The following is a 21,300-nucleotide window of genomic DNA, read 5'->3' on the forward strand; positions in this document are numbered from 1 at the left end:
ATGTACACAGACACACGTGCAACAACCATATTCTCTCTAACATGTAATTTCCTATGTCTGTGTGATTGTAGGATTATCCATGAGGATGGTTTCTCAGGTGATGACGTGAAGCAGTACAAGCCAGTGGTCTACAGCAACACCATCCAGTCCCTGGCTGCTATCGTGCGTGCCATGGACACACTGGGGCTTGAGTATGGAGACAAGGAGCGCAAAGTGAGTACAACACAAATCCTGATAAGCTGTAATGCTCAAATCACATTCCCATAGAAGGAACACTAAAGTAATTATAACCTCAGATGGATTTGTAATTTCAATTTGCATTTTATTTTTGGAATTGTGTCTAAAAAAGAAAATGTTCATTGGAATTATTTTAACACAATACTTCTAAGTTTCTGCAAAATAATCAAAATTTTATATAAATGTTGACCTGTGAGTGTATCTTGTATATGAGCATCTAATCTACATGCTATAATACTGATAAAAAACACATAAACACTTAAAACATACTGCTAAATAGCATTATTGTAAATATACAATTATTTCAACATATTCTTGTCAAACTGACTAACATGATGTTTAACAAAGGGTTGATGTGATGATGAATATTTTCTTTGTGTTTGTGTGTTTGTGTTAATGTGTAATGAATAGGATGGTGAATTGAAATTAATGGTGTGTGTTGAAACGAACATGTGATGATGAGGTTAATGACGTTTTTGCTGTTTGGTTTGAAATGTCTTGTTACTGCTTTGTGCACTATTGCATTGCCAAATAGCAGATTAACAAATATTAAGTAGGCTACATACAAAAATGTAAATATACACTGATCCATGTAAGATGATTCTAGAAGATCAGTTGCAAATAGCCTTAGATTCTGCAATGGAAAACCAGCCCATTTCCTGTGAAAATCTAGGTGAAGTGTGTAATTTATTATGCCAAGATGTTTAAGAACATTCTCTCATCTCAGTTTAATGTGCAGAGAGTAACAAGAAGTAACTAGAAATAAGCCGTTTGTATGTTGATTTTCAATGGAAGATGGGAGGAATGTTTGGGCGAACCTGTTCGAAAACATCATTATATTTGTGATATTAAATATTTTATTTTTATATTTGATGATGCTAGTGTGCAGAAATGACAAAATTTTACCTTTGAGTACAATATAAATTGGACTTTATATTGTAAAATATATTGTACGTATATAATGTACATTTGTTTTTAAGAAATAGAATTTGACTAAGTTATACCAACCATTCTCTACTAAAGACTATTGGCAATTTTCCACTGCACGTTACGATTAGACTCGCCTCAACTCTACTCACTTTACTTTTCTGAACTTGCATTTCCACTGCAGTTTTGTGCCCCTCAACGTGGGTGGGATTATAGGCTGATTGTTATAGTTGCACCGCCTCTACTGCCGTGACATCATCTTAAACACGAAACAAACTGACCAAAACAATAACACAACCGCTGAGCTGTTAGCTACTAGATCATTTTGCTGTATAAAGCAGTTGTTGCATGGTGATTTTACACAAGTGTAACAGTTAAATTGGCCTGGTTGTTTTAGAAGAAAGCTTTCCTGTAGCTGGTCAACTAAATAAAGTGACACTTTCAAGCAGAAAGAGTTAATGTAACAAAATGTACCATCCTCCATCGTTGCTGAGTCCAGGGCACTCTCTCTCCCATTGCTCGCCAGTTTAGATAGTGTCCATTTGGTCGAACCACTTCCACTTTTCCTTGATGGTTCTGTCGTCTCTTTTAATTTTTTTTACTTTTCCCTACACTTTTGGTAGGTCCGGTGGTAGCCGTTTGCGGCCAACAGCTGAGACACTTCCTGATAGACCTTTTCGTTTTGCTCATCGCTAACGAGTGGACCGTCTGCACCTTGTTTATTGACCACGCCGTGGTTTTGCACACAGCCATTTCTTTTTTCACAATTTGAAAGTCACGTGAACAAATGATACTGTTATCGCTGTTGCTAAATTTAAAACTAGCAGGTTGATGTTGCGTGTCGGAAATCCAGTGACGCTAGTAGTGATGTTTCTCCCTAACCAATCTGTGATCTGCAGGATTTTCACATCACATTTAGTATCGGCTCTGCTCGCTTGGAACCTCGACCGAGATGGTACTAAAAAAAGTATCAGGTACCAGGTACTATCCACAGTGGTAAACCCCAAATGTGAGAGTGAGTTGTACCGTGCAGTGGAAAAGCCCCATATGTGAATCTATAAGACTCTAAAGACTCACACAACCAGTAATTTATTCTACAGTCAAACAGATCCAGGCTAAACCATATTTTTTTTTAGAATACAGCAGAATAGATGTGTTAAACTGTCGATACACTAGAGAAGAATGATCTTGGGAAGCGTCAGGAAGAATTGCTTCCTCTGTAAAGATTTCTCTGCTAATTCTCTGCTCATCAGTGAGAATATAACACTCATAATCCCATTTTGCCCTTTTCCAAAAGTTATTTTCAATATAATGTCTGTCAACTCATTGACTTTAGTAGGAAGCAAAGTTTTATTTTAATCAAGCCAAAGCCATCAATACTGAGAGAACAGTCATCTGAAATATCTAGCCATCGATTGAGATACCACTTGACTTGACTTGACTATTTTCTTATGAGAATTAGAAGCCTCTTAATTACCAGGCTGAGTTACTTCTCAGGAAGCTGGGCTTGCAGAAGGTCATCAGATATATGAACTTATTAAGAGAGCATAAACTGTAGATAGCAATGTGACAATGTGTATGTGTATTTAAATGAGACTGATACTTAGGTGCTATAATTAAACTGAAAAATGGAGCAAAAGATCAGAATGTGTGAGCTTGACTTGTTTTTCATTATCTTAACAGTGGATCTGAAGGCTTATACTGCGTTCCATTCAAATCGGATATGGGATATTCCTACTTGATATATCCAATCTCCAACCATAAATGCCGTCCATTGCCAGATGCTCAGAAGATGACTTTTAAGGAAACAAAACTGCAGCGCTCCCGTTAGCTTAGCAGGTGTTTGACTGTCACCAGAGATGTCTCCTAGCAATCCAATTCATAAACAATTTGCAATGCTAGAATTTGTGCAACAGGGGTACGATTATCAAACAAGAATATAATTTACCATGTTTTAAACCCCTGCTATTCTGCTAACGTTTTAAAACGTTAAAACGTTAACTAAAACGCTTTAATATCGTGTAATGTTGGAACTTTTACTCATTTATCGAAATTATATAATACAAGTGAATGTTTATTTGTACATCTTCATGGGTGACAACATGATTGTGTGACATAACGCACCTGGATCTAGTAGCGTTCCATTGCACTTTTCCCTGTAGGAAGTTGGCAAATCCGACATTCCGAGTTGAATGGAATGCAGCGTTTGACCTAAATGCAAAAAAATATTTTTGTAGACAATTATAAATAGCTTTTTATATTATAAAGTGCTTATAGATATATTTTTTTACAAACCAACATTTTTATTTATGAATAGTTTTTTTTGTGTGGTTGTTTTAAGTAGAATCTTAAATAGATCCTTACGTAAACAAACTATACATAATTGTTTTTTACATCATGCATGGTAACTCCTTTGACACTGTTTTAAAAGCATCCCAGGTGGATACCTCGTGAATTTAGTTGAGAGAATGCCCAAAGTGTACAGAGCTGAAATCTATGCAAATGGTGGCTACTTACAAGAAGCTAAAATATAAGATTTATTTAAGAGTTTTGGTCACTACATAATTCCTATACTACCATTTGTGTTATTTCATAGATTTAATTTTTCTATTATTCTGTTCAATCATTTGACCGGTAGTGTATGTGATGTATACCAAAAATACTCGATTTTAGAGAGGATCCTACATAAACCTTTTGCTGATGATGCTGAGAACAGATCACTCCACACAAACTCTTGAGCCCTCTGTTCCTTCAGGCTGTGTAGGCCAGCTGCCTCACACCTTTTTAATCTGGGGTGTGAAGCTTTTATTGGAACTGCTCTCTTAACAGATCTCTTTGCCATTTCTCTCTCTCTGTCTCTCTTTGCTTTCGGGTTGTCTCTCACCCCCCATCAGTTTCTTTATTTCTTACCCTCTCAGCTTCCTACTTTGCCTTTCTCTCACTCCTATCTGTCAGTCTTTGTATGCAATCTCTGCCCTCTCTTACTTCCTGGTCTCACTCCCCTCATCTCCTCTTTTCTCTCACCAGTCTAGCTCTGTTGCCATGGCTACCTCTTGTTTTGCCTCCCTCTCAACACATTCCACAAGTCTGTGTCCATGGGCAATGTCACTTGCATGTGCCCAGCCCAGCACCAATGAGACAACCGATATCATGTGACTGTCCACTCAGCATGTGTGACCAGAATAAAGAATGGGCCACTCCCTTCATAGAGAAAAATTCTGTGGGGCATATTCTCTAAACAGTTGCATGTGATATTTCAGCACAAAAACCTTCTTCTTGTTCACTAACCACCCTGCAACCCAGTTTAACCAAGCTCTAAATGTACTGAAATAGCATTGCACAGTGTATAAATTAAGTAATTGTCATTATTTAAGCAAAAGCACACTTCTTTTATATGTCATTAGGGTACTGTGGATTGTGCCTTTTTTTGTTTTTGCAAAAATAAGCGTTATTTGCCTATCGAATTTATCATCATGCTACATCCCACGGAAAACAGGTGGTAAGCCGAATTATGTTTTGAAAGAGACATATTCTAATGATCGTGGCAGCATTAATTCAACAAATGATGATTAAATGAAGGAGTTGAGGATATAACTGGGCACATATCCAGGTGTGCACTTTTAACATTTTAAATCGCTGATTCAGGTGCCTGTATTGCAGTGGAGGAGTCATGCTCTGCAGATCCAATAAAGCATGCCAGATTGCAGCAATCTACTGCATCCATCACAACCTAGCACTCAGAATCAACACAAGATCGGGAATTGTGTTTTTTCTGCACTTTTGCACCGTTACCTGATTTGCATAACATCTTTAGTGAACTGACTGCCGAAACAATACAAATAAACAACTCAACACAAATAATTCTTTGTTAATTCCCCCCGTGTATCGGCCTCAGGTCTTCCTGAGCCGTACACATTGGCTGTTGGTGGTATCTTGATATGTTATGTTGCTCTCTGTGACAAAATATTAAAAGACCCTTTTGTTCCTTGTATATTTTTAGGTGTGGCACACTGCATATATAGCATGTATACTTGACACTCACAGCATATATGAGTCCTTCTATGTTTTTTTCATGTCTATATTAATGCAGCTGTCACGCTAAAGTGCGTGCAGAGATTCCTTTTCTCTACAGCTGAGTAATGTAATTGCAGATTATGCTGCTACATCTTGTGGTAGGAAGTCTATGTTCATCCTATGTTGATTCAGGGCTCACCACTTTTCAACACATGATATGATGATTATTCAACAAAAGTCTCATTACTGTCATGCAGCCAGTCCATTACATTATAATTTTGCAAAATGGCCGCCACTTTGAGTGAAAGAGAGTGCATCAATAGGTTCATGGAGGTAAAAATCCCATTCATTCGCCAAATAATTCGATTTTTAGCGATAATGTATAAACACAGACCTACCATGTGCTCTGAGGATAAACAATGGTACAGTATATGGTTCTGTTCAAACCTCAAATACGTGTGATTTCAACTTCATTTTAAAAAAAAAATTGGAATCATCATCATAATCATGAAATATTATAATGACATATATAACTGTAATAATTGTTCTATGCTTTCAATATATGATGATAAGTATTTTTTTTAAGTCTAGGGGAAAATTAATGGGAAGAATTAATGGGAAAAACATTCATTGGAAAAAATACAGTAAACTGCTAAACCAAGGCTGCTTAAAATAGTGGTAGGTCACTGTTGCGTTCCATAAGGCCCAACTTGTTAGTGTGACCTTGCCAGAGTTCCACACATCCATGGCAGAAATGTTTGAAAATACAATTGCGAGTCTGTGGTGGGCAAGGGCCGTCTGCCCATCACCTGGCACCCAGATGGACACAGATGGGCTTTGCCGTGCAAGCCCTCTGGTATACCGCAGCATCATGGCAAAGGGCACTAATTCTACCAAAACAACTCCATTTGGGTGTCACCAAACTAAATGCATGCAAATAAATACAAAAATCTCCCAAAATAGATCTAGGATTATAGTCAGAATTAGTAGTAGACCTATTTGCTCATGGAGTGAGTTAGAGAGAGTAAAAGGTAGATGGATGTGTGAAGCTCCAAATTTTAAGTGATTTATTCCATATTAGTGCTGACATGCTGGCGAGAGATCTCTCTGGCTATTCCCATTACTTATTCACTTTAAAAAAAAACTAATATGTGCACACAGAATGCATTTAATGCATTTTAATTATTTAATTGTTTGATATTTTTCTGGGTTATACAATGATTTCATGGGAGGGATGCCACAGGGTGAGATAAATCTGTTCTTTCAAGCAAAACTGATAGGATGTGGGCAGTTACTCATTTGTGGTGTGATTTGCTGTTTTTGGCCACTGGGGACATGTGGACAAATATTCGCATTTCAAATATATGGACGCCAACTAATGATGTTTTTTTTTATCTCTAAAATGTATGTGTGTGGTGTGTATGGAGTTTCAAATATCCCGTTGGTGGCATTCTGCAGCAATGCATGATTACTTAAGGCCATTGCTGTGTTTGATTTTGGATCATTAGGACTGTATTACTCTCTACCCAAACCATCACTGGGGTATGTGGATGTTTATTGTGTTAGTATGAATCTGTGTGTGTGTGTGTGTGTGTGTGTGTGTGTGTGAAGCAGTGGGCAAACAGTTGGGAATAAGGAAGAGAGGATTCTGGCAAGCAGAAAATTCCCTGCAGTCCCGGCAACGCCCCAGTGGTGCTCTCACTCCCACTCATTATCCAGAGAGAACCCAATTTAACAGCCTCATCATCAACTAATACTCTTTATGTAAGACCTAAAAAAAAAAAAAAAACCTGTGTGATCAGTCTGGATTCAAATAAGAAAAAGACCTGGTTTTGTGGATGATGTATATCTTCAAAAATAGAATTTTCAAGGTTAGGCTAGTCCTTTGTATGTTTAGAATGATACATTGTCAAATTATGTGGTTCAATGTGCTGCATAAGCCACATTCCCTCAGCTTTTCTGTTTTGCTTGTACAACATGAGTGTATTTTGGGAATGAAGCATTATCATTAGGGTTTTATTTATGGCAACATGGTACATGTCTCACTAAGGTGTGAAATGAACACCTGGTGGAAGCGTGTGCACAAATGTGTGTTTGATTATGTCAAAAGATGTTGATATGAACCAAGCCTCTTAAAGGGATAGTTCATACAAAAATGAAATATCTGTTATCATCCACTCACCTATATGTTGTTTCAAACCCCTTCAATGTTTTTTCTTCTGTGAAAAACAAAGGATGCAATGCAGAATGTAAGCCTCAGTGTGTGTCCATGCAATAAAATAAATGGTGACAGAGGTTAACATTCTCCCTAACATCTTTTGTTTTTCAAGGTTGAAAGTCATATGGGGTTGAAATCACGTGATGGTGAGTAAATGGTGACAGATTTTACATTTTGGAGTAAACTATTCATTTAGGTTGTCTAAAAACACACAAAGGTAATGATTGTTCAGGCAAAATAGAGAAGATGCTCTCATTCAAGTTTGCGTTTGGAGTACTCCTAATATCCACATCTTGTACTCCTTTTGTTGCTATTGTGAATTAGACCTATGAATGACCAATCAATACATCCACATCCCAGGTGAAGTGGTTTATTAGTTGAAAAATTAGCTCTGTCTTAGCAAAACTTATAATTCTCCTATTTTTATTTAGTGATTTTTTTAAACAACAAACACTAGTCATAGAACTTTAAAAAAAAATATATATATGTATTTATGTTACATCCAAGCAGAGGTTCCTGCATGTAACCATATGAATGTTGTGCTAGCAACACCAGAGTTGTGGGTGCGATGCCCAGGGGAAAATGTGTGCCTTGAATGTATGTGTTGGATAAATGCTAATGCATAAATGTAACCATAATAACTGAAATATAGTGACATTGTTAGCTTTTATGTCCACCCCATATTTCACATTTTGGTATATTAATATTTTGAAAGTTTTATGATTTGCAGTTGAACCTGTACCATTGCTAAAAGTCAGAGGGGAAGGTTAGTCATATTTATAGGATGTGTAAATTAATTTTGTGTGAGGCAGAATGAGAACCCTCCAGAAGTATTAACAGATATCTATCCCAGCAGATTAAATTGCAGCCTTCGTTTTAATTGAGACTCTTTTATGGCAAGTCTCTGGTGCTTTGATACAGTAAAATGATGTCTGGGTCCCTTCTTCCCAGCCTTAGCTCAACTACACAGATCCCAGATATAATTATTTCTGCCACTTCTTAATTACATATTATGTTAATCAATTTACCTCTGTGAATATTTATACCAGATGACCTACCTTTGTTTCTCAGTATGTTGCTTTTTATTGTGATTTTGACTAGTTGAATAGCAGGTCGATAACTATTCCTTTAATCAGTTTTTAGCTAATTAAAGGAATAGTTCACCTAAAAATTTACATTTTCTCATCCTTAGGCCATCCAAGATGTATCTGAATCATCTGAACAAAATGTAAGATTTTTAGGATTTCATTTAAGGCCTCCCCCTTTAAACAAGTGAAAGTACTCCATTTTTTTACAGTTCAAAATGAATATTTAGGGTGCATCAAAATAATCTCCAGTCGACAAATAAAGTTTTTCTGAACCCAAACGATTGATTATTTTTAGAAACAAAACAATACTTATATGCTTTTTAACTTCATTTCCCTTATTTCAGTTTATTGGTCACACAGAAAACATCCCTGTGATATGCAGAAGTACGTATGCTGCTACAGGTGGTTTTCCTTATCCTTAAAAATCCCTAATCATTCACTTGATAAAAGCATCCTGTCTCATCCTATTTCCCATGGACTCCCACTGTCTGCATCACATCATGCACTGTTATCACATCAACTAATTTTACTTGACACAGAAAGGTCTTAAACAGAGAGAGACTGCAAGCAAAGCTATTTTCCATAGTTCCGCACGTTCAAACTGCATCTAAATAATCAGAGTAAATCAGAGTATTAAATCAATAAAATAATGATTATATATGTAACATATTGAATAACATTGATAATGCAGCTTATCATAACACTTTGAATACACTTTGTCATTTTTAGATCATTGCATATTACATACATGTTAATTCAATTATTAAAATGGATTAACTGAATGATTAAATACAAATATTCCATATTGTTTACAATAGAAACTTGAACAGATCAAGCACTGTTCACAAACCAAAACCAATTCAAAACAATATAAAATAATAATAAAAACATTACTGCAGTAAATAACCATCCTTTATTTCGGAGCAATGCTTATCATTGATAATAGCACCAATTCAAAGAACATTAAACGTTTTCCAAATTCTAAAGTGGGAGGTTGACTAATTTAAAGAACTAGTCCCCATAGGTTGTGTATTCATTGCATTGTGCATTAAATCTCTTAAACTGTTATTCTCCACAATATTAATCGAGGCTTAATTCCAATGAGTCATGTGAATGCAGCTTTTCACAAGATTTGTTTTGTAAAAAAAATAAAAATAAAACGGTCAAGGTTTTTCCATCACTTGATCATTGACATTGACACCATCGTTGTGTGTTTGGTGTGCGCATCAGTGTAATATGCCCGGAGTCGCGGACACATCTCGAAGGTTCCGCCCTATTCCAACAAGTGTTTAGAATTCACTCGAAAATGTCAGAATCTAATGTCAAATTGGTTAATGCATTAATTGCAAAATTAACATTATGGCAGCACTACTTTTTTTTGATCGTATAGCTATCCGATCATGAAAGACCAATTGTAAATGCCCTCAAAGACACATTTGAAATGGATAGCAAAATGGTTGAGAAAGCCCTGCATAATTAGGAATACAAGACATAACTCAGCTATGTGTAAATGCATCCAGTTGACCAGGCCACATAATCTGTAAACTTTACTTCACCCAAACTACGTCAACTTAAAGAAGTTCCATGTTCAACAGAAATTCCCAAACATATAGAAACAAATGAATCTATGAAATCAAGCAAATTTTCACTGCTTGGCATTAGAATTATCATAGAAGTGAACATTCTTATATTCGCATACAGCATGAGATAGTATATTGGATTTATATTAGCTTTGCAGTGACACACTTATGTGGCCAAATTTAAATGCACATACCCAATCGGACTGCAAGATGATCAATCAAGACGCATGAAGCTACTAAGTATAAATAGGCCCAAACCTCCCAAGCAAAATATGTTTCCAAAGTTATGAAAGCCAGTCTATGAAGTAGGGTGTGATAAATGTGTCTGGTGCTCTTGTCTATACTGTGCTGCTGTCACTCTCTTGGAGATTTGTGCTGCTCCTTGTCTGGAGAGCCAAAAATAAAGCAATCAAGAACAAACATCACCTCAGCCAGATGTCCCCGTTAGTGAGCTAGTGAGCTGTCCATGTTGTCGACAAATGCCCAGTTCTAATTACAACAGATACAACACTCTTTTTGTGCATGCGTGATTGTTTGAGCAGGAGAGTGCACATTTGTGATTGCGAGAGGGTAGATGTTTCCCCTTGAGTAATGTTACAATATTCTAGTATTAATGACAGCTCTTAAACACCATGAAGAAGAGGATGCATGAGCTTATTGTCTCTATGCTGAAAGTCTAATCTGAATCTCTGCAGATCCTTGCTGAAAAGGCTACAAAAATTTTAATTCTGTAATTATTTTGTTCTAAACCCATAAGACTTTCTTTCTTCTGAGGAACACAAAGGGAGATGTTAGGCAGACATTTAGGAACTGACAACCTCAGTTACCATTCACTTTCATTGCATTTTTTATCTACATTCAATGAAAGCTATGCTGGTTATTTCAGAAGAGATGTTTGTTTTATGGATCCACTGGTACATCTGCTCTGGTTATTCTTTATAATGACTTGCACCATTGCTGTCTTACCTGGAGAGTGTCTAGCCAGTAAGAGATCAGATTGTAATTTAACGGGGTGTTCAGGGGTTAATGTAGAGCCATGAGGGTATAATGGTTCTCTTTGGCTGCAAAGGTCACACTCAATTCATTAAAGCTTGATAGCATTGCATATAATGTTGAGGGCAACTGGATGTGTCGAGTCTCACCACACCTTTAATCTTGGTATAAGTCATTGTTTTCTTCTGTGCCTTGGCAAGAGATATTACAGAGCCATGTTTTGCTGCAGACTCAGAATTAAGGGATCAGCCTAAATGTAAAGTGACAATATTTTCCTATAATTTCCATAAATGATGATTGTACTGTGCAGTGGCACCTTCCTCAAACTGCTCCTTCTGGCCTTTGAGCAGACTAAAAAAGGAATAATGGCTTTGTTGAGAGTATATGCCCATACAAATGCCAATGGCATGCACATTGTATACACCCAAATTAACTTTTGGAATACAGTGCTGACAAACAAGAGTAACATTAACACAACCTCAAAACTGCTGTTTCTGATGTGTCTCGGAACAAGAGAAATCCTGCTGTTTTGGCCAGTTGTTAATTGTCATTGGCAAAACCAATCTTCCACTTTCAAGCATTGAAAGTGCTTTTACAAACCTAAAGATTTGGAAAAATGAGAGCATGAAATTTAAATATTAAATCAATCAGTGATGAAATTAACTCAACACAAAGCTATCTTATTATAACAGGGATTTCACTCATTTTGTTTGATAGAGGTATACAAAATTGTTCTGAGGGGGCTTTATGCTTCAGGTGCTGAATTTAGCAAAGCAAGAACTGTGATTTATATTTATTTATTGCAGTTCACCTATTACACTTTTAACCTGTAATAAACCATTAAAAGTGGAGGAGTTATGGAAATATCAATTGCTTATCTCAGGTGCTGTATTTGGGATTACATTAATACACAGTCCCTGTAGAGCTTTTCTGTAGTGGAGAAGATTGGTGTGGTTGTTCCTGCAATCCAGCATTTGTCTACATGTTCAAAATAAGCAGCTGATTGACACACAAAAAAATTATATCACTGGACCCCCAAGTTAATCAATTACTCTAATCAATAAAGTCAACCCGTTACAGCAACATAAAAAGGATATAACAAGGAATTCTCATACATGACAATTAAGATCACAAAAATGGCTTTTAAATGCAGCTACTCTAAGTTTATCCCAGCAAAAGGGGATTTATATTTACAGTATGAAACATGGACACATTCGGCTCAGCAACACTCTAGACTTGGTCTTCCCATGCGTGTGTGGATTTCAGCCTAATGGACATTGCAGTATTTTTCATTTCTGGTCTCATTCAGAAATGCCTGTACACTCATCCTAGTGTATAACAGTCAATGCTTCAGGGGCTTTGGGGTTTGATCTGAATACACTTTGACTTGTTTTTCAGAATTTCTCCTTCTTGCACCCTTAGAGACATCTTTGTCTCTGTTGCCAAGAATGACTCCTTCAGATCATATGATCCGTCCCGTGAACGGCCTGTTCAGAGTTGAAATTCAAGCCACCCTTCCTCAAATCCCTCCTCATTTTTCAAAGCCTCCACAAGCCAGATAAAACAAGCACAAATGGTACTCTGGATTTAGCTGTAATTGGTGATTTGTAGAACCAGCAGCATCTTTAATGAAAAGGAACAGGAATGAAAGATTGGAATTTGACGCTGCTGGGAATGTAACAACACCCATCACCCATGGAGGTGGTGGTCAGAACAGCACTAAGTCTGTGAATCACAAATGGTGAAATTAGTTCTATCACTTAGCCCCAAAAATGGATAGGTTTTGCCCTGACCCTGATGACTCTTGGGGTGAAATTACTGTAGATGCGACAAGGGACACATGGGAAAATAGGGGAAGAGAAATAACACATTATATTTCAGCGAGACCACCATGATTAGCTTGTTTGCCGTGATCACAGTGTGGAACGCACATCATTTACACCTAAGCTCACCTTGTTTAGTTGAGAGTTGATGCCTTACACTCTATCTATTTTTCATTGAAAGAACATTTGAAATGATGATTTTTCACAAAAATAAATTAAGAATTGAAGAAGATGTGTTATATGTACATTTGTAGTTCCTTTCCTGTCTTGTTGTACTAGGATGTTTTGCTGGGACATAACGAAGAGTTGTCCTTTGTTTTTGTTTTGTTTTTTAAAGCAAAAAGGCTTTAATTACATCATAGTCATTAACTATTATTTGCTATTTTTTGTCAGTTGCAGCAAAATCCCTTTCAAGTCAAGTCAACAGCAATCTTGGGAAGCTATTTTCTATTTATACGTGGATAAAAGTAGCATAAAAGTACAAGTCCTGTCTACTTTAATGGGGAAAGACAGAAATCTTCAAAACAGTTGGTAAAAATAACTCAAATCAGCAGTTAATTTTGACAACAGTGGCTTCATAAATTGCACGTCTTCAGCTCTAATCACGCAAAAAACACCAAGGCTTTTTTCAGGTTGGTCCAGCTATTGCACATGCATGTTCTCGAGTTAACTGACAGGCAATGTTTGTATCTAAAATGTGACTGGCTCTTTTACCTGTAAGGTGGGACTTCCTTTTCTACACTTGCCATAATGGGTGTTACAATTTCTCCCATTAATTTGAATACAAGTGCTCCATCTCAGGCTAAACAGTCTCTGATTGCAGGTGGAATTAGGGGGTGGGACGTTCTCATTCTAGAGAGCATTTGATTGAACGAAAATCTGCATTGCTTGACATAAGTCAATATTTTTGGTCCAGTCTATCTAAAGTGAAGGATGGTCAATTTTAATTGTGTATATTTGCTAATGGTTAAATTTGGGCTACTTTTAGGAGTACACTAGCATACAGATGGGTTTAAAGCAAATAGACATGGATTAAAAGACACACAACTCCAATTTTCCAATTTTAGACATTTAGCTGGATTGTTCACAGTTGCCAATGTGCTCTCCTGAATCCTATTTCTGTTATATGTGTCTCATCTGTACTTCGCATCAGTGTGGGTTTTTGGATGGAAGATGTTTAAGTGGGCAACTCAGTTTAAAGTTTTATAGATTGTGGCTTGCACTAGTGCTGTTCTGCTGAGTCTCACTCTGGCTGTTTATGCAAGTAATATAGTGTGTATATGTATGTCTTCCAGAAGAATGGTGGTCTTTAGAGAGGGTTTGCCTATTAAGGGTGACTGCAAACTCTCTCCAGAATTTTCCCCACAATATATCAGCTGGCTTCACCTCAAAAACAGAGAACTCTTTTGTCAGTGTCATTCCACCACACTCTGAACTCTGTTAATATGTTCAACAGGAGGCAATAAATAAATAAATAAAGTATTGGAGAATTAGGAGCTCAAAGGAGATTTTTCCATCTTTTAGACATCCTAAATCCTGCTAAGGGAGAATATTTAAAAACAAACTTCAAAGAGATAATATGACAATTCGAAGACTAATCAGCCAAAACTAGTTTTCCTTTAGGAGATAAGGTAAATTTGTGTTTCACATACACACTGTTCGAATCTAACATGCCAGTGTTTTCACACAACCTCCATGGGTTTCCTGATGCATGCATAAAGAGTATATGTATAGATCAAAAGGCCTATATATGAAAACTTCCCCCATCATCACATACATGTGTCCAACTTTTTATCCTTTGAATTATAGTAAACCTTATTCCTCATTAAACCTCAATTTAACATTTAAGTGCTTAATTTGGCAAATAATTAATTAAAGAGCATGTAACAGAGTCAAGTCTCCATCATGTCATGATAAGACAAGACTATGAAAATTATTTAACATTCCAAAAATTGGTTTGAAAAACCATCAGCCGATGTATCGGTTATCGAACATTTCCCACCACCTTAGTTAACGATATCAGCAAAATCCACTATCTGTCCACCTCTAATACAGAACACATGACCTTCCATAATGCCCACATCAATTAATACACCTTCTCACCTTCGTAATATTAACCACAGAGATCCCAGTCCTGTTTGAATAGTGTGATTTTTTTCAGCTCTACATTGAAAGACTCCAAAGACACACGTGAGTGCTTCAGTTTAGTGTGCTGCTTAGATTTCCAGTCAATACCCTCATCCTTTTATGACCCTGATGATTAAAAGGAAGACATCAAAATGGTTAACGTGTGCAAGCGTTGGCCAGTGGCTCGACCATGGCCTTCATAGGTTTGATGCTGTAAAAAAGTGATGTGACTGAGGACAGAGAAACTGAGAGATAGTGATAGAGACCTTATCATCTTGGCTCACAAACATACTGTACTGGGAGAATGGGCCCTTGAGTGTGAATTGATGAGTGCAGTGCAGGATGTGGGCAATATTGCTCAGATGGTGTCAAAGAACACGTTAGCCTGTTTGTGTGGTGTAGGTGGTTTTTCCCTTTCTCAGCTATTGGGTTTTCTGATGGAGGATTCTCAAGCGATATCACATTAGTGTTGGGTTTGAGTCCACCTTAGTCAAGTCTGTGTCAAGTCCAAGTCTTTATACAATCAAGTCCGAGTCAAGTCCGAGTCCAAAAGGGGCAGATTCAGACTCAAGACATCCACAACTGTTCATGAATCTGAATTAAAATTGTAACTGTAAACTCAACATCAATAATTTAAGTTTATTTTAACCTAAGAAAAACAATGTGTCAATATAAATGCAACAAAAACACCTCTGTTGCATTTCATATTCACATTTTATGAATAGTATGAATAGTACGACTGCTGAACAAAATTAAAAGTGGAAAGCATATGCTTTAGGGGTATGGAGACAAAACTGTCCTTCAGCACACTTATTATGTTGTTCTGTTGACTTTTTCAATTATTTGTTGATTTTCCCCTCCACTCAAACATAGACTAAAGAAAGGGAAAGCTGCGTTACTAATTACAACATGAGTTATTATTTCAAATTTGAATTTAGTTGTTTTTCTACTTCAATTTATCAGTTCAATTTAGTTTAGTTTTATCTAAAATTAAGGGTGAAATACATGTAATGTAATGAATTAAATAAGTTTAATGTTTTTAATACATTTAATAAATGGTAATATTAAAACATTTAATAATGCCAATAAAATTAAACAGAAAATAAAAAAAGAAAAGATCCGATACCATTAGAAATACATTTTTATTTTACTACACTTCACACTTTTCAGTCCTTCTGCTGTGTCCAGGTATAGCCTACTTCCTTAAAGTTAAGATATTTTTTTATGACAAACTCTACTTGAGCTGACGTGTTGTTCTTTTCCCATTATACTTAGTATGGATAATAGGTGAATAGAGACTTCTCCCCTCACTTGTGTTCTTCATTGTATTTTCTCACTTTTTTGCCATTGAAACGCAAGTGCCAGCTTTAAAGGTAACACATAAGAGGCTGCGCTGCGCTATAAATATGTAACGGACTGAGTTGTACAATTTCCATGGTCTATTTCTTCCGTCATATTATTTTAAATATCCCTTATGCATAGCATATTTGATTTTGTCTCAATATAGTCAACATTTTCAGTTAGAAATGGCTTTGTGTAGCTACGTGAGTCTGATAAAACATTTGTTCTATTTAATAATTTGCAGGGTTGGAGAACATACTTTTAAATGTGTATTTACGTTATTAATATTTCTGTTTTTACGTTATTTTGTTTATCATTGCATCACAAATGCCATGGACTTTGCTGGACTTGGAAAAGGCTTGAGTCTGAGTAAAAATGCTTCCGAGTCCATGTCAAGTCTGTGTCTGAACTGAAGTATCCCAACTCTACATCTCAGTGACACAGTAAGCCAAGGGTGAAAACAGCATTGTCTGGTCTAAAGCCTCATTTGGAGTGCTTGAATATCCAGAGCTGTGGAAACATTCTTGAATAAATGTGTTCCTTTCATAAAAGACCATCTTAGACCAGCATTAATAGATTTTTCCTTAGTATTTGTGTAAATGTTGGTTTAGGTTGACTTTGGTCTGGTTCTCCTTAGGAATATGGCTTTTTTCAGCTGGCAATGCACATAAAGCCATTGCCATCAACTTATGTAAAGTTTCTTCAATTAAAAGAGTGCATTAACATTTTACAAAATGATTCTGATGTAATAATATTCCTCCCTAATGAGCACCATTCTCACTTAGGTGATGGGATTGATGTTATCATTATAATTGTATTTTTATTTTTTAAATGAAGATAGTCTGAATAAAAGCATTTGCATTTATATAACACGTAACACTTAAACTAGTTTCAATAAAGTCACACTCCTATTCTCCTTGAGGCATTTGCATGGATATTGTACATTTGTTGTTTTGTAGTAGTGTATCTCTGCATGTTTATTGAACATATTTGCGTAGACTGTAAGAATTACAAGGGATCGCAGGAGGCACAGATGCCTTCAGATTCCCTCCTGTCCCCTGGGCTTCTTTGAGCACACTGTGTCACTCACTCCATTCTGTTAACATGTCTCATTAATGTCCGTGCCATGAACGCACCTCGACCTGCATGTTTCTCTGAAGTCGAGGTATTTTGCGTGCCTGGAAGAACAGCAGCCCCTCCCCCACATTGTCCTTGCGCCAGTGCTGTGTGCTGAACTGGACTAATCCCCCAAAAACAGCTGAGCCTCCACCAGCCTGGCTCTTAACCGGAGCTGACAGGACAAGGGGCCACAGTGTTTTTTCAGTGAAGCTGCTTGCTTACCAAGCCCTGGCAGACCTTCAGACAGAGTAACAAAGGTTTGAAAAGATGAGGGGTGAGGGTGAGGGGTGAGGAAGGGGGGCTGAAAGCAGGGGGGTGTTGGATGGGGCCAGGCAGTATGATGGTATATACTGTGCGATGGTCAGAACTCATGGTTTAATTGACTGACTTAAAAAATATTTATATATATGGTACTGTATATATTTTTTAAAGGCTATATATTGTATAAGGTAAAGACTATATTTTTGCATATCTTAAAAAGGCTTGTACATTTTAGCAAAGAATATAGCTAGGAAAAGCAATTCCTGTTCAATTTATAATCAAAATGAACACTTAGACCAGTTTCTTGTACACTTCAATTTTAATTAACTTTGTATATCTTCCCATTTTTTTAACAATGTACTGTAATGCAGTACTCAGATCTGAGTAGCCATGTTTGTTAACATTGTCAGATGATGCCAGCAGTAGATTGTGTCACTGACTTATAAGATTACCCCATTTTGTTGTAAATCCATTACTGTTTTCACATTGCATTTGACAATTATTGAACTTCTTACATCCAGGAAAATACCATATCTGTATATAATGTATACAGAGATTACAGTTTGTATTGTGTTTTCTTGTTTAATGTTTACTTCATGCTACTAACTTATCATCTCAATTTGGTTTAATGCAGGAGTGCCCAAAACATGATAAATGATTCACAGACTTCTCAGCACCATTTCAGAATTAGGACATAAGAGAAAGTGCTCAAAACACTCACGCATCTGTACTGCTTGCGTTAAACTCGCACTTACATAACCAAATAAAAGGGAGCGCAAATATTTTGATAAAATAAAATGTTTATTTGTAACGCAAGTAACAACAGAACAGAAATGTAATTACACAGTCATTCCTTGAATCACATCATAGCAGGACAATGTAACTTATTCTGATTATTGTGATTTTTTATTGTGATTATTGCTCGTGATTTACAGTGACACTGAATGAAAATAAAACAATTTAAGTGCTAAATCCAAGGGCTTTGAAAGTTACAAGCTCTTACCCAGTATAATATCTGTTACATTACTGTATTGTCAGAAATTAAATTAATGCAATTTTGATGCATCATGATGCTCTGCTCATGTTTGGATACACAGTGTAACTAGAGGTTGTTCGTGGCTGTCAAGCAACATCGCAATTTGGTTTGTATAGAATGATATAGATATATAAAGGGCCTTAAAATACTGAACACTAATTTCTTGTGAGAAAATAAAACATACAGTAATGGTCAGGGAAATTAAAAGTACAGTGTGCTAGTATGAGTCTAAAAGGGATATATCACCTGAAAATTTAAATTCTGTCATCATTTACTCACCCTCTTGTTTTCCCAAACCCTTATAACCCTTATAATCCTTATAATCCATTCACTTTTATTATTTGGAAAAAAGATGCAATGAAAATTAATGGGGACTAAGGCTGTCATAGTACTCCTTTTGTGTTTTGTGGAAGAAAGAAATGTATACAGGGTTGAAACAATAGGCAGAATTGGCTGTATATAGTAAATAATGTTAGACGTATGGTCATGGTTAGGGTCATTTCTGGGTGAGCTGTTTCGTTTGCACTTTATTTTACAGTAATATTAGGTAACTACATGTACTTAATATGGGTTAAGGTTAGGGTTGGAGTTAGGTTTAGGTTTAGGGTTAGTACCTAATAATTACTGTAGTTGTTATAATTATATAGGGTGTAAATAAAGAACAGTACTGTTAAATAAAGTGCTACTACTATTTCTTTAAAATGTGTTCATTGTCTATGTAAGTTCACTAGCACGTTGCCATATGTATAGTTCTGGAGTTCTGAAATAGTGGTGGATTTGTCTTCCTTTCTTTTTTATTACTCCTTCTCTGCCAGCCACAGGGGAGTTACACAGTGCAAGCAAAGTTTGTGTCGACAAGATGGAGGAATCTTTATGTGTGTGTGTGTGTGTGTGTGGTTGGTGCACAGACATATATAATGCAGCAGACTGACTCTGGCTTGTATGGTCTAAATTTAAAATGGTGTGTCATTAATGAGTCTAAACAACAGCCTTTATCAAGGAACCCCAAAGATAACTCTTGAACACAGTATGTATTCTTTTCTAAGTGTGCATGTGTCTTCCTGTGTGATAAAAGGAGAAATGTTAGGATTTTTTAGATCTGTCTCTTCCTGCAGGTGGAAATGAAAAAAAGAAAGAGGGATGGATAGGTGGGGTTGTAGTGTGGATAAAGAAACGGGAGCAGCACAAGTTTGAATTGGTCCTTTGATGGATGGATAAGACAGAGTTAAAGAGCAAATCACTACTCTAGGTGGATCTAGCTGAGCTGTGATGGGACTGGCAGCATTTTGGACTTTAAGCACTGGAGGTTTTTTGCCCACGCTCTCTAGCATGTCCCAGTTTTCGCTTTGTGATATGTATTCACTTCCAACACACCCCAACTCGTTTTTCCCCTTTTCCCTTAGTGCATGTCCCACCAGAGCTGCCTGAGAAATATGATTTTGCTGGTAGCTCTGAATAAAACAGAATGTTTACATTTATAATTGATGATTCAGGCAGGAATGGGACTTGACCGAAACACACTGTGCATGGCTTTGTGCATTGAAGGTGTGGTAGAAAAATGTATATTCAAAATATTGGAGATTATTTAACCTCACAGTTGTGATTCCTATTCTGTGACCCCCCTCAGTTCTTAAAGGCAGCGGTGTTGAGGCTCTATTCATTTCATGTGCATCTCATCGTGCATGGCCAAGCGAGGATAGTCACTGCAACCCTCCTCTCCTGCCCACTCCAGTTGTGGACCTGGCGGAAGAATGGCCCTTGGAGGAGGCAGGGTGACAGTGATGCAAGGGTCATGTCATTCTGTCAGGTTCAATTACCTCATTGGGGTTTCATAGAAAAATAGCTATTGAAAAATATGACTCCCAAGTAAATCATAGGTCCAGGCAGCACCGGATGCTTTGAGAATAATTTCACCTGAGGGAGGTGACTTTCTGTCATGTATATTACATTTAATGACCACTGAATATTAGCCTTTAAAAACAGAATCAGAAATGATCAGCTGTGCCTCGCTTGTTTTCTCTCTCATTCTTATTTTATATCTCAGTGTTTCTCACTCTGTTTTGGGAATCCTTCCATTTTGCATTACATTTCCAAGTAAAAAAAATGTATGTAGTGTGTAAGATTTGTTGACTTCATGTTAAGAAATATTTTCTTGCTTTCTTCTTGGGTTTTACAGTTCACAGGGGTTAATGTCAATATGACGTATTCAATGTTTATGTAATATTCTGTCTATGTTGAGAAGAGTTAGCTGTTTCGAGCCATTTTATTATTGTTACAAAAAATAAGAATGTTTATCGTTTGTAACCATGTGTGTGTGTCAATTTTAAAGGCGAAACATATCATTTTTGTGGTACTAGCATTGCCAAACCTTTGCAAACCTTTTTTGTTTTTACAAATTTTAAGCTTGAATGGGAAAATGTACAGTATGTACCAAAAAGAATTGCAACCTTTTTGTTTGAACCAATGGCGTCCGTTTGGGGCATGGCTATCTGTTTGCCAAAAAATGGAAGATGGGGGAGGTGTTTTAAACTTGTTT

The 21,300-nt window shown here is 36.7% G+C and overlaps 1 protein-coding gene across 2 annotated transcripts in view; it reads left to right on the forward strand.

Moving 5' to 3' along the window:
- LOC127622925 (guanine nucleotide-binding protein G(o) subunit alpha) overlaps positions 1-21,300 on the forward strand; it is a 152,892-nt gene that overhangs the window by 30,832 nt on the left and 100,760 nt on the right. For both annotated transcript variants that reach the window (XM_052097105.1, XM_052097104.1), the window contains exon 3: positions 72-213. In XM_052097105.1, the coding sequence (XP_051953065.1) occupies positions 72-213 (142 nt within the window). The remainder of the gene's footprint in view (positions 1-71; positions 214-21,300) is intronic.

Source organism: Xyrauchen texanus, chromosome 29 (assembly GCF_025860055.1).
Source record: "Xyrauchen texanus isolate HMW12.3.18 chromosome 29, RBS_HiC_50CHRs, whole genome shotgun sequence".
In the NCBI taxonomy this organism is placed as follows: Eukaryota; Metazoa; Chordata; class Actinopteri; order Cypriniformes; family Catostomidae; genus Xyrauchen; species Xyrauchen texanus.